This window comes from Anoplopoma fimbria, chromosome 24 (genome assembly GCF_027596085.1).
Source record: "Anoplopoma fimbria isolate UVic2021 breed Golden Eagle Sablefish chromosome 24, Afim_UVic_2022, whole genome shotgun sequence".
NCBI lineage: Eukaryota > Metazoa > Chordata > Actinopteri > Perciformes > Anoplopomatidae > Anoplopoma > Anoplopoma fimbria.
The window spans coordinates 15955411-15969362 of record NC_072472.1 but is presented as its reverse complement, the minus strand read 5'-3'; the positions used below and the strand labels follow the sequence as shown (position 1 = coordinate 15969362).

At 42.9% G+C, this 13952-nt stretch overlaps 1 protein-coding gene across 1 annotated transcript; it reads left to right on the top strand.

The window, feature by feature from the left end:
* The first annotated feature begins 827 nt into the window (after positions 1 to 827).
* On the top strand, positions 828 to 12615 carry adamts15a (ADAM metallopeptidase with thrombospondin type 1 motif, 15a). The gene is made up of 8 exons (XM_054625578.1): positions 828 to 1943; positions 5403 to 5535; positions 5677 to 5844; positions 8326 to 8609; positions 8724 to 8901; positions 8989 to 9161; positions 9936 to 10111; positions 10244 to 12615. Exons 1-8 carry the CDS (start codon positions 1008 to 1010, stop codon positions 11034 to 11036), a joined length of 2841 nt encoding a protein of 946 aa, XP_054481553.1. The 5' UTR covers positions 828 to 1007; the 3' UTR covers positions 11037 to 12615.
* The last annotated feature ends 1337 nt before the right edge of the window (positions 12616 to 13952 follow it).

The following is a 13952-nucleotide window of genomic DNA, read 5'->3' as shown; positions in this document are numbered from 1 at the left end:
ATATATTTGAAAGGATGTTCACATGTTCTCTCTAAAAAAAAGGTTTAATCTGCAAAGTAAATAGTAAATGCAAGACCCTCTGAAATGTAGTGGACATGTACCCTAGAATATGCTTTCGGTATCAGTAGCCGACTCGCATTTGTGTCATTGTATTACAGGATAGATCTCCCATTAATAATCATACAACACACAATCCTTAAATTGAAGGATCCAGTTCCAGTGCTGTCCACAAGATGTCGCCCGCGAGTTACGGAGAGAAACCCGTAAACATAAAAGCTGAACCACAGCAGCCTCATGTTCCTCTACAGGACTTCAGCTGCAACATTATAGTGACTTGTGTCTGTTCATCTTATTTTAACATCTCGTTTATACTCCTTATGTTCCATTTAAGATGCAGGTAATTGAAACATCTCTCTTAGTCACTGATAATAAACATGGGCGAGCTGCTATTTATATGACATGGAAAATACTTTTATTAAGTCCATCTCCGCAATTTGGCATAAAGTGTTGGGTAATGACTTTCACATTGTGTGAAGTCAGCCAGGGTCTGAACACACAAAGCCTTGGAAGTAATTGAAACATCACATAATTCATCCCAGTGTGTTGGGACATGATGATAGGCATGCTGTTTGCAGAGTTTCAAGTGGACGCAGAATAAATGGTGAGCTGAGACGCGCATCCAATGAGCGCCTCCAAAGACTGCCCCCCTCTAAAAGAAAGATTGAGTTTCCATAGTTTTTTTTTTTACACATGCCGAAAATGCATAAAGTCCGCAGAAGGCAGCAGTCGACTCAGCATACACAGGTTGAGGATGGGTCATGACCGGGAGGAGTTTGCACTGAGTGGACTTGCACGACCTGCATTGTTTTAGAGTCCTGCGCGTTGGATTATGCTCTTCATCCTGATCTGTGGTTCTCACCGCATCCATTGAGCTTGCAGGTTTAATACCGATTTAGTTGTGTTTTTTCTGATGGTCACTGCATTCTTTATTGAATGCAAACATCGTCATGTTTATCAGAACAACTTTTCTCCTCTGCTTTGTGGTTTCACTCTCAAAACCTGTGCGTTGCATGGAAACCGAACGTTGCTTCCCTATTAGATTGGATAACCACAAACATGACAGGACGGATTTTGACAACGACGTGGAAATCCAAAATGGAAAATGTGTTTTAAAAATACGAGCTTTCCAGCAGGAATTTGTGATCGATTTACACCAGGACTCGAATTTTATTGCGCCTTCCATTTCTAACCAAGACGCATTCTGGCTCTCCAACACCGATGTCACCACTGACCTCAGCCGGTGCTTTTACTCCGGATACGTGCACGCTGACCCGCATTCCTACGCTGCGTTGAGCCTCTGTAAGGGTTTAACGGGTGCATTCGGCTTCCGAGGCTGGGAATACTTCATCAGCCCGGTGCTAAATGACACCACAAGCGCAGAAGGTGCGCACATCATCCGGCGCAGAACCAGCAACAACCTGAAGCTCAATTCAACCTCTAGGTGCGCAGTGGACAGTGACATAAGTCTCCAGGTTGCGCAATCATTGGAGAAATACAGGCAACTAAAAGATTACAACAATGTGACCGAAACAATGCTGAAGAAGATGGGGAGAACCAAAAGGTTCGCTTCCATCCCCAGGTACGTGGAGGCGCTCGTGGTGGCGGACGAGTCCATGGCGGATTTCCACGGAGAGGACTTGAAACACTACCTCTTGACACTGATGTCAGTGGCAGCGCGGCTCTACAGACACCCCAGTATCCTCAACTCCATCAGCATCGTGGTTGTGAAGATCGTGATTATAACCGAGGAGGACAAAGGACCAAAGGTGTCCGGGAACGCAGCCATGACGCTGCGAAACTTTTGCACTTGGCAAAAAAAGATGAACAAAAACACGGACAAGCAGCCAGACTACTGGGACACGGCAATCCTTTTCACCAGAGAGGTAACAAGCCGCTCCATATGAGTTCACGGTGCTGGGTCTGAAGTAACGCAGGAGAATGTGGTGTCTTAGAAAGCGCAATTACGCACAGACATGCGTAAATCTTTACATCATCTCTATGCGCTACAATAATGAGGCGGTTATAAAGATAAAAACACCCAGTGTCTTTTGTTTGTAAGACATGATTGTGTTTGATAAGAGATGAACTACAAGTATAGTTCATCTCTTTTCAAACATAAGCACTCCTGCTGTGTCAGGTCATTGGTTTGCTCTCAAAACAAACTCTCCAGGCACTCAGTGAATATGCAGTCCACCATCACAGCTTTGACATTGAGGCTGGGTCAATAAGGAAATGAGCAATAGTCTCTTCATGGACCCTGAGAGGGTAGCTTTATAGACTTGGAACACAACTTCGAGTTCTCCCCACACTCCCAAATACTTGGCAGATGACAGGGGGTCAGAGATGAAGTCATAGCTCACATTCATTGGTCAGTGTGTAAACCGCTGATCTATGATGAACTGTCTTCTCTGGGGTTTCTGGCTTCTTTTATTTCATTTCAACATTGAACGCTTATAAAAAAAAAGTTGACAAATCAAATCAGCAGATATATATTTAATTACTGAGATTTTTTTTATATTTGGATACTGTTCAGTCTGCAGTCAAAGGGTCGAATTGCAGATGAAAGAGTGAGAATTTAAGAGTGAAAAGGTGCTGAATTACCTTTGGCCCATGTCACTAACACGACATGACACACGATCGTAGCAGACCTCAAACAAATGCTTGTTTTAACTGCAACTTTGCCAAATTTAAGTGCCACCAGGGATGCATTAGTAGGAAGTGTCCTGTTTCTCTCAGCATTTCCCATTCCTCCTCCAGCTGTGGGTTTTCCAGCCCTACCCACCGACTTGCCTGCTCCTCATTAAACAGGCCCCTGAAGGGAGAGATGGAGGGGAGCGGGGGAGTGGTGTAGGAGGGGGGAGGTTCCTATGTGCATGTCAGAGATGTCACATCCCTCCATGTTTCTGCCCCACCTGCCCAACCCCAGTCCGAAACGAGCTGCTCCGGAGAGGCAGTCCTGCACAGCTGCAGTCAGCCTGCACAGTTGCATCTTCACAACACATTTGTCACACACTTCCTCTCTCATTCATTCGTTTTGCTCAATCGCTCGGAGCATGCTTTTCCTCTTCAGGCCATGACATCTCAAAGATTTGGCCGAATTTTCCATTAAAGTCTTCCAGCTACATAATCTAGGGCGTTCCCAGGTTCTGGGTTCATAAACTCCTCGTGCAGTGTTTGTGTTATAAACTCTGCAGTCAGTTTAAATGACCCCATCCAACTGCACTGAACCTGCATACAGACAGTGAGTCACATGGATGTAATCTACAACATAAAGCATTAAGACAGACGTCAAGGGATTCAGTCATTGTTTAAGTGACATTGCTTAAAAATAAATAAGTATAATATTCAGTCCATCAGAGAGAATTCTCTTTCATAAACATGTGTATTAGATTGTTTTGGGCTTGCTGACATTGTGTGCAAAACATCCAGAATCTCAACATTCAAAGTGCTCCAGTATAAAGTAAGAGAGGCCAGAGAATATGATCATGAAATCATTTTAAACCGCCAGGCTTTGTGTGTGAAATCGGCCCTACCAGACTCAAGGTACTTATTATATTTCACACTTTAACTTCATATATCAAATAAGGCGTCTGCACAAAGCCCCCCAGATAACAAAGCATACTGCTCAGAAGATCAGCAAAGGTCAAAAAGTCCAACAGTCCATCTTCTGTTGATTCATAACTTGGTGACAGAAATTAGTCGACTTAGTCAGTGGTGTTGTTTTGGTTTGCCATGGCTTTCAATGGGCATTTAAGGCATGTCCATTGTCTGCTGTTTAGCAGCCCACAGTGTAATTTGCTGGTTTTATGAAGACCAACTCGGTGTTGTCCAGAGGCAACTGCGGTTGTCTTTAAACTCTATAGCCAGCATGACTGTTGTGTAAAGAATGTTGCTAGTTTACTCCGTTCATTAAGTTACACAGAAAGTTTATTGTATGTGAGCATCCAGCCTGTTAAAGACTAAGTCTGACTGTAAATCTGTCATATTTAGGTTTTCCCAGGGAGAGAGGGGCGATTGTACTCGTTTGCCTTTACTTATGTGATGGATAATTGGTTGGGAAAGAAAAGAGTAAACCCAAAAATGTCTGCATGTTGTAAACTGATACTGTCTTATCAGACCTATTTTTCTACTCCTCATAGTCTTGAGTTTAAAAAGTACTAACTGAGACTCTGAGTGTCATGATAGTTAGAGGGTAGTTATATGCATTGAAATCTGTACACAAAACAAAATGGAAATATTTATTTGCTGAGATAACTTGCCTATTGTTGACAGATGTGAGAAGTAGGTCAAAGCAAAGAACAAACTCATTGACACTGATGGTTCTTCTCCCCTTTTCTTTTGCAGATTTGATTTTTTTTTTGCTCGTAAATGGCCACAGCGTTCACATGTCGTCTGCACACATGAGCACATCTGGACTAGATTTGCGCTGGCCAACAACTGTGGTTTTTGTGGTTTATTCTAGGAATGATTTGTCATAGCACTAAGGGTCTTCACTTGGCTCTGGGGTTTTTTATGTGTACATCCAGCGCAGAGGAGGGGTTACAAGGGCTGTGTGACATTAACCAAGGGCTTTGCTTTATCTCTAATAGCTGACCACCATTGGGTTTCTGTGTTCCTGGGTATGTAGAGACAGAGCTGTTTAGGAGCTAAGCAGATGGGCGGATCTCTGTGGCGGTTACTGCAGAACTTACTGTCCTGTGATTAGTAGGTTCAGCTCCAAATGGATGCTCGCTAAGATTGGGTTTTAAAACCTTGTGGTGGAGAAATAGGTCATCTGGAAACTCTGCTCTGGCATGGAAATGTTATGATTGGGGACAGTTGCATTACCTCATAGAAGCCGGTGTGCTCTAAACACTGTTGCCCACTAAAAACACTTAAGAATGGGTGGTGGAAAGCCTGACTTAACACTATCGCATCTTGATCTCTCGAAAACAAACCTTACTCTAATGAGAACATGGCAAATTAATTAATTCCAGTTTGTTACAACTTTTGGCCATCGCTTCTATTGGCATCAATAACATTGTACTCACCAAGTTAATTGATGAAGGGAACAATGTGACATCACTAATAAGAGGTCAGACAGGGCACGACACAAAAAAGATATTTCACATAATCGGACGGGTTTCAAACAAACTCCAAGGTCTAATGTTTCAACGAAATTACAATGTTATCATAACACACTGAAATGAAGGCCAATGTTACAAAACTTCAGACTCAAATTGTAATAAACAGTTCTTACGTAAGTGCCTTGTTTGTTTTACTTTTTCTCTAACTCTTAATCGCATATGAATGAATGCAAAAAAAGATACAATTATATATATATATATATTTTTTGTGTCCAGGACCTGTGTGGAGCTTCCACCTGTGACACTCTTGGCATGGCAGATGTTGGCACCATGTGCGACCCCAAGAGGAGCTGTTCTGTGATCGAAGACGACGGCCTTCCCTCAGCCTTCACCACTGCTCATGAACTCGGTGAGCCCACACCATCCATTATTCAACACACATTAGTACTGCAGCATTTCCTGTATCGTTAGCGCATATTTACACAATTTACAGATTAAAGAATCCATGTAATTCATGAGAGACATCTGACGTCTCGTTCCCGCTCTACAGGACACGTGTTCAACATGCCACACGACAACGTGAGGGCCTGTGAGGACGTGTTTGGGAAACTACAGGACAACCACATGATGTCTCCTACTCTCATTCAGATCAACCGCACCAGCCCATGGTCCCCCTGCAGCGCTGCCATCATCACTGAATTTCTCGACAGCGGGCACGGTGAGTTTCCACGACCCCTGACCCCTGTGTTTGACTGCTAACAGCCCCACAGTGTGTTTGAAGAGGTGTGAAGTCAAAGTCAGGACGGACACAAACAGACACTCACAATCATTAAAGGGTATCTGCACAGATTTTACGCATCAAAGTCTGTTAACACGTTTTGGGGAGCACTACTGCATATGTAAAAACATTGTATATAGCCTTTAGTGGCTCCAGAGGGAGCTGCTTGCTGACTGATAATTTGTCTTAAGAGATATTTCAAGATGGTGTGACAGCATTGGTTGTGGTTGAAGACTACATGTTTGAAAATAAGGGGGTGTCGAGTTTGAAAGAGGTGATTATATCAGATCTATGTAGCTTGTTCGTCATCACTGCTTGAGAGTTGGAAATGGAGGCTACATTAGCCTCTACTAGTAGACCCTTTTTAAAAATAAATAAATAAATCACCTTTTAATAACCCTTAAAAATAAAAATAATAATAGGTTGACTACTGTCAGAAATGTATCCAGATCAATAAGAACTAAGTTTTACCCACAATGCAACTCGAAACCACCGGTCGAGTTGCATTTTGGGTAATGTAAGCAGGCTTTGAAAAGGAAAATGTCTTTGGGTTTGCTGCTTCACAATCCAACAATGTCATAGGAAAGCAATGCTAAATTGATGAAGCACTCCTTTAAGGGCCATCAACAGTGCTTAACAAACATGTAGTAGGGTGTTGATCACATTAGGAGAGCACATATTCATTGTATTATTATCATAATCAGATGTTTTTCTGTTCTTGATTCTGTTTGTCCATGGATCAAGACATGCAGTTTTTGACGAGGAGCAGGCCCTCTTTGTGACATATGCTTGGTTTTACTTAATTTTCTGGGTTAAAACAAACTCTTTTGATTTGCAAAAAAGTGTCAGTCTTCAAACGTAACACCTAACCCTAACTTTGTATAGCACAATGTTCATAGAAAAGACAAGCAAAAGCCAGAGAGAAATTCATTGGTTGGATGCAGATTGTTTGCCAAGCAGGCCAGACCACAGGACTAAGCCTTGGAGCAATGCTAAACGTTTATTTTAAAACTGCCCCCACATCTGTCCCAAATTAGAGAGCTTGTTCTGGGGAGAGTCTCCACAGCGGTTTGGACAGAGAGGTGTATCTGCCCTGTGTTTCCCATGCAGGTTTACTCCAAATAGGCACCGTTTTTTGCTTCTTTCTGTGTCCATTTAAGAGATAATCTGAACTTCTTCAGAGCGAAGAACATTTTTGACTGGACAGGGAGTGATTTCTATCTAACAATCTTGTAACTTGGTTTCTCCTGGCCATGTCATAAATCTTGACTTCAAAAAAAAGAGAGAAAAAAAAACATGTTACCACATGTTTGAGGCAGTTTTCATGCAGTGCTGCACCCAAAATGATTTGTAACCTGTTCATTTCTCAACACACACAATACCAGCTTTTTTTTTTTTTTTTTTCAAGAAGTGCTCTTTGGAGAATGAGTAGGAAGGAAGAGGAGAGTTTCAGCCTTTTCAGTGTAGAGTGATTTATTTATATAGGATTGTATCAGTCAATCAGTGTGTTTCTTTAGCCAAATCTGCGGTGAAATGCAAGTTAACAAATTTGCCACCAGTTACAGCTCATTCACTCACTGCCTTGTTATCTGTTACGAATTCACCGCTACACCAACGGCATAATAAACAGTTCAAAGCAAGTGAACTTAGTTTTTCCCCCAGTGCAAATGCTTGTTTTTGATGTGTAAATTCCCCATAAGGGTGACGAGCTGAGTGATAAAAACCTCCTCCTGGAAACCTTCTCATCCAGTCACGTTGATCTTTCATGTTTCCAAGCACCTGCTCGTCAAACTCTACCTATTATTAGCCTGTTCCTGGAAAGGTGAAAATGTGTGGAAATGGAGTCTTTTGACCTGTGAACTGCTTGCTTGCCGCATGCCAATTTGGTTTAAAGTCCAGAGAATTTAAACTAAAAAATGTAAGATTATTCTAGTATGACTCTATCCCTGGGTGAGATCGAACATGAGAGGAATAGCTTGTGGGTTTTTAGGGAGAGGTTAGGATGGGGGGGGGGGGCTGTGTGTTGGGCGATCATGCATGTGTGTGTGGTATGTGGCATACACTGCATGCACTGCATCAGGCTGTATTTTCACTTCAAAGAGCCCAAATCACAAGGGCAATGTCTGTTTACTGCCTCCAACCTACAATCCAACCACACAACACACACACACACACACACACACACACACACACACACACACACACACACACACACACACACACACACACACACACACACACTTGGAAATATTGTTGAAGAAATACACTGTTTTCAATGATTACTGTGATAAATTATTTTGTGAAATGATGGCACTTACTTTAATAAATGGGTGTGAAGTGCTCAAAGTTGGACATCACAGTCAATATAACCAGAGACAACAGTTGCTTCAGTGGGTTACTCACCTAGTCTCCCTCTTCTAGGGGAATGTTTGCTCGACCAGCCTCAGAGACCGCTGGTCCTCCCTGACGTGATGCCGGGAACGTCCTACGTCCTGGACCGTCAGTGCGAGCTCGCGTTCGGAGAAGGCTCCAAGCCCTGTCCCTTTATGCAGCCTCCATGTGGCCGCCTGTGGTGCACTGGAAAATCCAACGGCCATTTGGTGTGCATGACTCGTCACTTCCCCTGGGCGGACGGCACACCCTGTGGGGACAATCAGGTCTGCGACCAAGGGGTCTGTTCAAGCAAACAGGTTCGAAATGTGAAGGTAAGGCTCACAAAAAGACCAAGTTCTTGATAGAGATGTATACCTTGACTGAGGTGTGATTAAGGACAGTTTTTTCACTGTTCAGCAACACGCAACTGGTTTGTGTATTTCCAGGTGGACGGTCGTTGGGGGAAGTGGGGACCGTTTGGTTCCTGCTCACGCACGTGTGGAAGCGGCGTCCAACTCTCTAAAAGAGAGTGTAACAACCCAGTTCCGTCAAATGGGGGTAAATACTGCCAAGGGGTTAGGGTCAAATACCGCTCCTGCAACCTGAACCACTGCCCTGACACAGGTACGAGGCTCTTAACAGACAATTATGTCCAATGACATATTTCCCAAGCGTTCCCACCTCTCACCTCGTACCCTCCCCTCTGTTTAGGTAAGACTTATCGCGAGGAGCAGTGTGCAACCAGTGGCCGCAACTTTAATAGCAACCGCATCGACCCCTCCGTGGTATGGGTACCCAAGTACTCTGGAGTGTCCACTGACGACAGGTGTAAACTCATCTGCAGAGCGAACGGCACTGGCTACTTTTATGTCCTGGCACCAAAGGTAAACAGCAACACAGCAAGTGTATTTTCTGCTTAGTCTGAGCAAATGTATAGAGATTCTGATTGGGGATGGGACAAAAGTCTAGTTAAACTAAGGCTTTGAGAAATGAGGCCAAGTTACGAGAACATGATTAAATGTCAGACAGCTGCCTCTGGTGTGAAGTGCAAAGAGTGAAAGGAGGAATGAAGGAGAGGAGGAGGACAGATTTATTCTTTCTGATAGCAGGGTGTAGAGTGAGCTTTAGCAGCAGTAAGGCAGAGTTCACACTTCAGTCCATCATGAGAGTGCTCAGGGGACACACAGCTCTGAATCACAGAGCAGCTGGATGTTTTAACCATCTAGTAGCAACTTTGAACCAAAAAATTAGTGTACAGTACTTTCTGTGGACAGTTAAGTTTAAAATGTGAGTGGGAGTTTCCCCAGATTGTGAACTCAATGTGGTAGCAGTGAGGCTGATTTACTTGACAGCTTCAGTTCAGATGCAATGTCATATGTATGACTGTTACAGACTCAAATTGTAACATTTTCCTGGTGTGTTCACTGTATTTTTATATGTCTGTAACTAGTACATTTATGAGGGATAATTTCAATGTATATTTTCTCTACTTGCTTATTTGCCCAATTTTATAAAACAGGACAGTATAGAACTATTTTTATATTTCATCAACCTGGAATAAAGAAATAAAGCAAAGTAAACTCAGAAGGGACTGTAATATAAGAGAGTATAGACCTGTGTAAAAGTTCCTGTTGTGTTTGCTGCTTTGTACAAACAAGGTTGTGGATGGAACTCCATGCTCCCCAGACTCCACAGGAGTGTGTGTCCAAGGGAAGTGCATTAAGGCCGGCTGTGATGGAAAAATTGGCTCCAGCAAGAAGTTTGATAAGTGTGGAATCTGCGGAGGTGATAGCAAGGGCTGCAAAAAGGTGTCGGGACTCTTTACAAAGCCTGAGTGAGTAAAATCCACATCGTCATGGGATTCCGCTGACGTCATTCTTAGTTTCCCACTTATTTTAACGTGATAGCATTATCAACTTCACTATTTTAAGCTCTCATTGACTGTAAAAATTGTTTCGACATGCAGGCACGGCTACAACTTTGTGGTCATGTTACCAGTGGGCGCAGCCAACATAGACATCCGTCAGAGAGGCTACAAGGGAATGAGGGGTGATGACAACTATTTGGCGGTTAAAAACAGCAAGGGCCACTACCTGCTCAATGGGAACTACGTGGTGTCAGCTGGAGAGAGGGACATCATCATAAAGGAAAGCCTGCTGCGCTACAGCGGCACAGCCGGCCTCGCCGAGACCCTGCAGGCTGTGAAGCCCTTGGGAGAATCCCTGACTGTGGAGGTGCTGTGTGCGGGCCAGATGACGCCGCCTCGCATCCGCTACTCCTTCTACCTCGCCCGTCAGACTAAGGAGGACAAGACTCTGAAGAAGGAGGGCCGTGTGAACTCCCATAACAGTGTCCTGGCTGAGGATACTGTCAAAGAGCATGGGGGAGACACCCTGAAGAAGTCTTATAACATGGAGGATCCTGCTCTTGGGAAATGGATATCCGCAGGTTGGGATCAGTGCTCAGTGACCTGCGGCAGTGGGATCCAGAGGAGGATGGTGCAGTGTCTGAGACATGACGGGAAGCCGGGGTTGGACTGTGATCCTTCACAAAGACCCTCGGCCACTAGGGTCTGTGGAGACCCCTGTCCAGAGTGGCATATTGGGCAGTGGTCACCTTGCTCCAGAACCTGTGGAAAGGGCTTCAAGAGACGACCTTTGCACTGCAAAACTCAAACTGGGTATCTGCTCCCAAGGGACCACTGCACTGGCTTACGCAAGCCACAGGAGCTGGACTTCTGTAAACTAATGCCTTGCTAATGACTGAAACCTATGAACTACAAATCTTTGTTATGTTTTAAAAAGGAAAGAATCAAATCCACCTGCAAGTATCACACACTCCGTGTCTGTCGGACTGCGTCATGGGACAACAAGAATATTGGAAGGAGAGTGAAAGCCGCTGGATCAATGCTGGAAGATAATTTTCACTGCCATCACTCTGACTTTAAACTCTGATGGCAAAATACTACGATAGAAAGGTCAAACAAGATGTAGTGGAATCATTTGTACTGTCAGCAGATACAAAATTTCCATTTGCAAGCAAACAATCTAGTGTACCTTATGAGTCTGAAATCCATTTCATGTCATAATGTTTTAACTGTTCAGGTTTCAAAGTTCTCGCTGAGTCTTGCAAGTAGATCAGTGAAGCCTTCTGGTTTCCAAACTATTACTCCAATAAACCAGGATTGACATCCATAACTTCTGACAACCTGGACTAACATGTATTGCTCACAATACATGGTGCCCAATATAGGTGTTTTTTCAGGGAGTCTTTCAAAATCTTGGAATTAATTGAGAAATGAAACATCTCACATCATTTGCATTGTTGTGCTTTCTGTTATGCTCATACTGCATTTTTACAAGGCAAATACAATCTGTTGGTTAGCAGCTATAGCAGATAAAGGTTGATACAAGATTGGATAGATATCTTTAGTAACAACCACTGTATTTTTTTATTTTTACTCCTGATACAAACAATAACGATACAGCCAGCATTGCTCCTCCAAAACTAGGTTTTCTTCAGACCTCACACTCAGTAGCAGTCATGGAAACAGTTTAAACTAGAATCTGAAGTCACATTGGTGGTTTTTCATGACAGATCTGACTGAACAAAGCAGGGCAGGAGACAATGGCCAGTGGTCCCTGTCAGCTGGTTTGCCCGCCAGCTCAGCGATTTCATCAGGCTGCACCAACCATAACACTGCTCATCTGAAATAATGGCTATAATGAAGCCCTCATCTTATCTCAATAATAGGCACACATGCTGCATTTAATTTCCGCCTCCTTTTGTTCAGCGTGTCTGATTGCTTCCTTCATTTCCTTTATCATTCGACCACAACAATTGTCTTCTCAGTTCATACTGTTCAGCCATGTCGAGTCAAGCCTGTCCGGCACAGTTACCACTGTAATTTATTATCAATGAAAAGATAGAGCGGAGAGGGGAAGAAAAACTGTCAATCCCTCTGTTATGCTGTGCAGAATTTGTGTTTTCCTGGATCGCCTGGTCGTGGCCCCAAAGCCAGGGCCAAGCTGTTCTTTCTACAAACTTGCTGAAATCCTGTAATCCATTATATTCATGTTTTGTTTCTTGACGCGGCCACATCGTTCAGTCCAACATTCAATTCATGATGGATCCTGCGTTAGTTGGATTGTCATTTTTATTTTGTATCTGCTTTTGCACTTTGTACAGCAAAAGAAACCTATGACCTACATGGGCTGTATTGTATACTATGTATATATTTATTCAGCTCTGTGCAAAAAAAATATGTAAATACTTTTAAGATACTTTTTTACACAGGCATTTGTAATTGTCTTTGACTCAGTGTATTTATTCCAAAATAAAGCCATTCATGTATAATTACAACTAATACTGCATTTTCTTTGCCCTGTTCTGCAATTATTTATTGTTACTATCAAGGCCTAGTCACAAATTTGATGCAAATTCAGTTCATTCAAATGCAATTGCTACAATAAGTAGATTCACTCAAGGGGCTGAGGTAAATCCATGCATTGTTTGAGCTGTTTATTTACAAGTCTGATAATACACCGAGCCAGAGAGTCCAAAATGGAAGAAGCCATCGTAGCACGCTAGCTGTTGCACCTTTTACTTTTATTAACTCTGCTGGAGTAGGTTATTAACCTCTCTACTAAAAAGTTGTTTACACACAGTTATGAAACATACACACAGTTAAGAGAATGGAGTCTATGGTACAAAAATGCCTTTTAAATTAACTGTGTGAACTTCTAAACTTCCAATCTAAGCTAACGCCCTATCAAGCTTGCTAGACCAAGCTCATTACTCAGATACCTTTGTTTTCCTCTTCATTTACTTTGTATTGAATGAGATTGTTCACAAAAGGTGAATAAAATGTCAGGAGGAACAAACAGCACAGTGCAAGAAAGTGGAGGAGCTTGGAGAGCTATTGAGACTGACTAGCTCTGGCCCAGCTAGCTAATGTGTTAAACACTACTACGCCAAGCTTCCAGAATCAACCATTTTGTGGAACATCTTCAAAACCTAGAAAGTCCAGTTTCCCCTTGACATAGCACTTCTAGATAACCTTCATATGAATGCTTAGGACATGTATCAAAGTATTTCTCATATTCTGAGAGGATGCTCTAATATTTGATATTGTGAATCTAAATCCTTAAAAATCAAGGAATCTGAGCCTGCTTCGTATAAGGAAACCACATTTGTCCACAAGCTACTCTAGAAAGTTTGAGGGAAGGCTAAATGCACTAAAATAAAATTTTCAGTAAAAGTTACGCATAGTTTTTACCAAAATTGTACAATACTGCCAGATAGAGAACAATTACAGAAACCATGCTAAGCAAAGTTGCAGAAAGAGTCAGCATTAAAATTAAAGAGAAGAAAGAGAGAAAGCAGAAGAGGTGTGGACTATGAAACATGTGCTAGGACATATGCTTCCTCTCTGTGAAATATCCAAACTAATCACCAGCGCTCACATGTGCAGCCTCAGTATAAGCACATAGGTGAGATGGGTGGCCAGGATGCCTTGTGGCAGTTCACCGTAGCCTATTAACTCTACTTTGCCGTGCACTCGTCTCACGGTCAACATTTTAGACATGCAACTACCGATATTTTCCAGCGGATGACGTGGATTCATTCTCCCTGTCTGTGTCTGTGACCTGTCCAAGAATGCAGCTGTGTGTGAG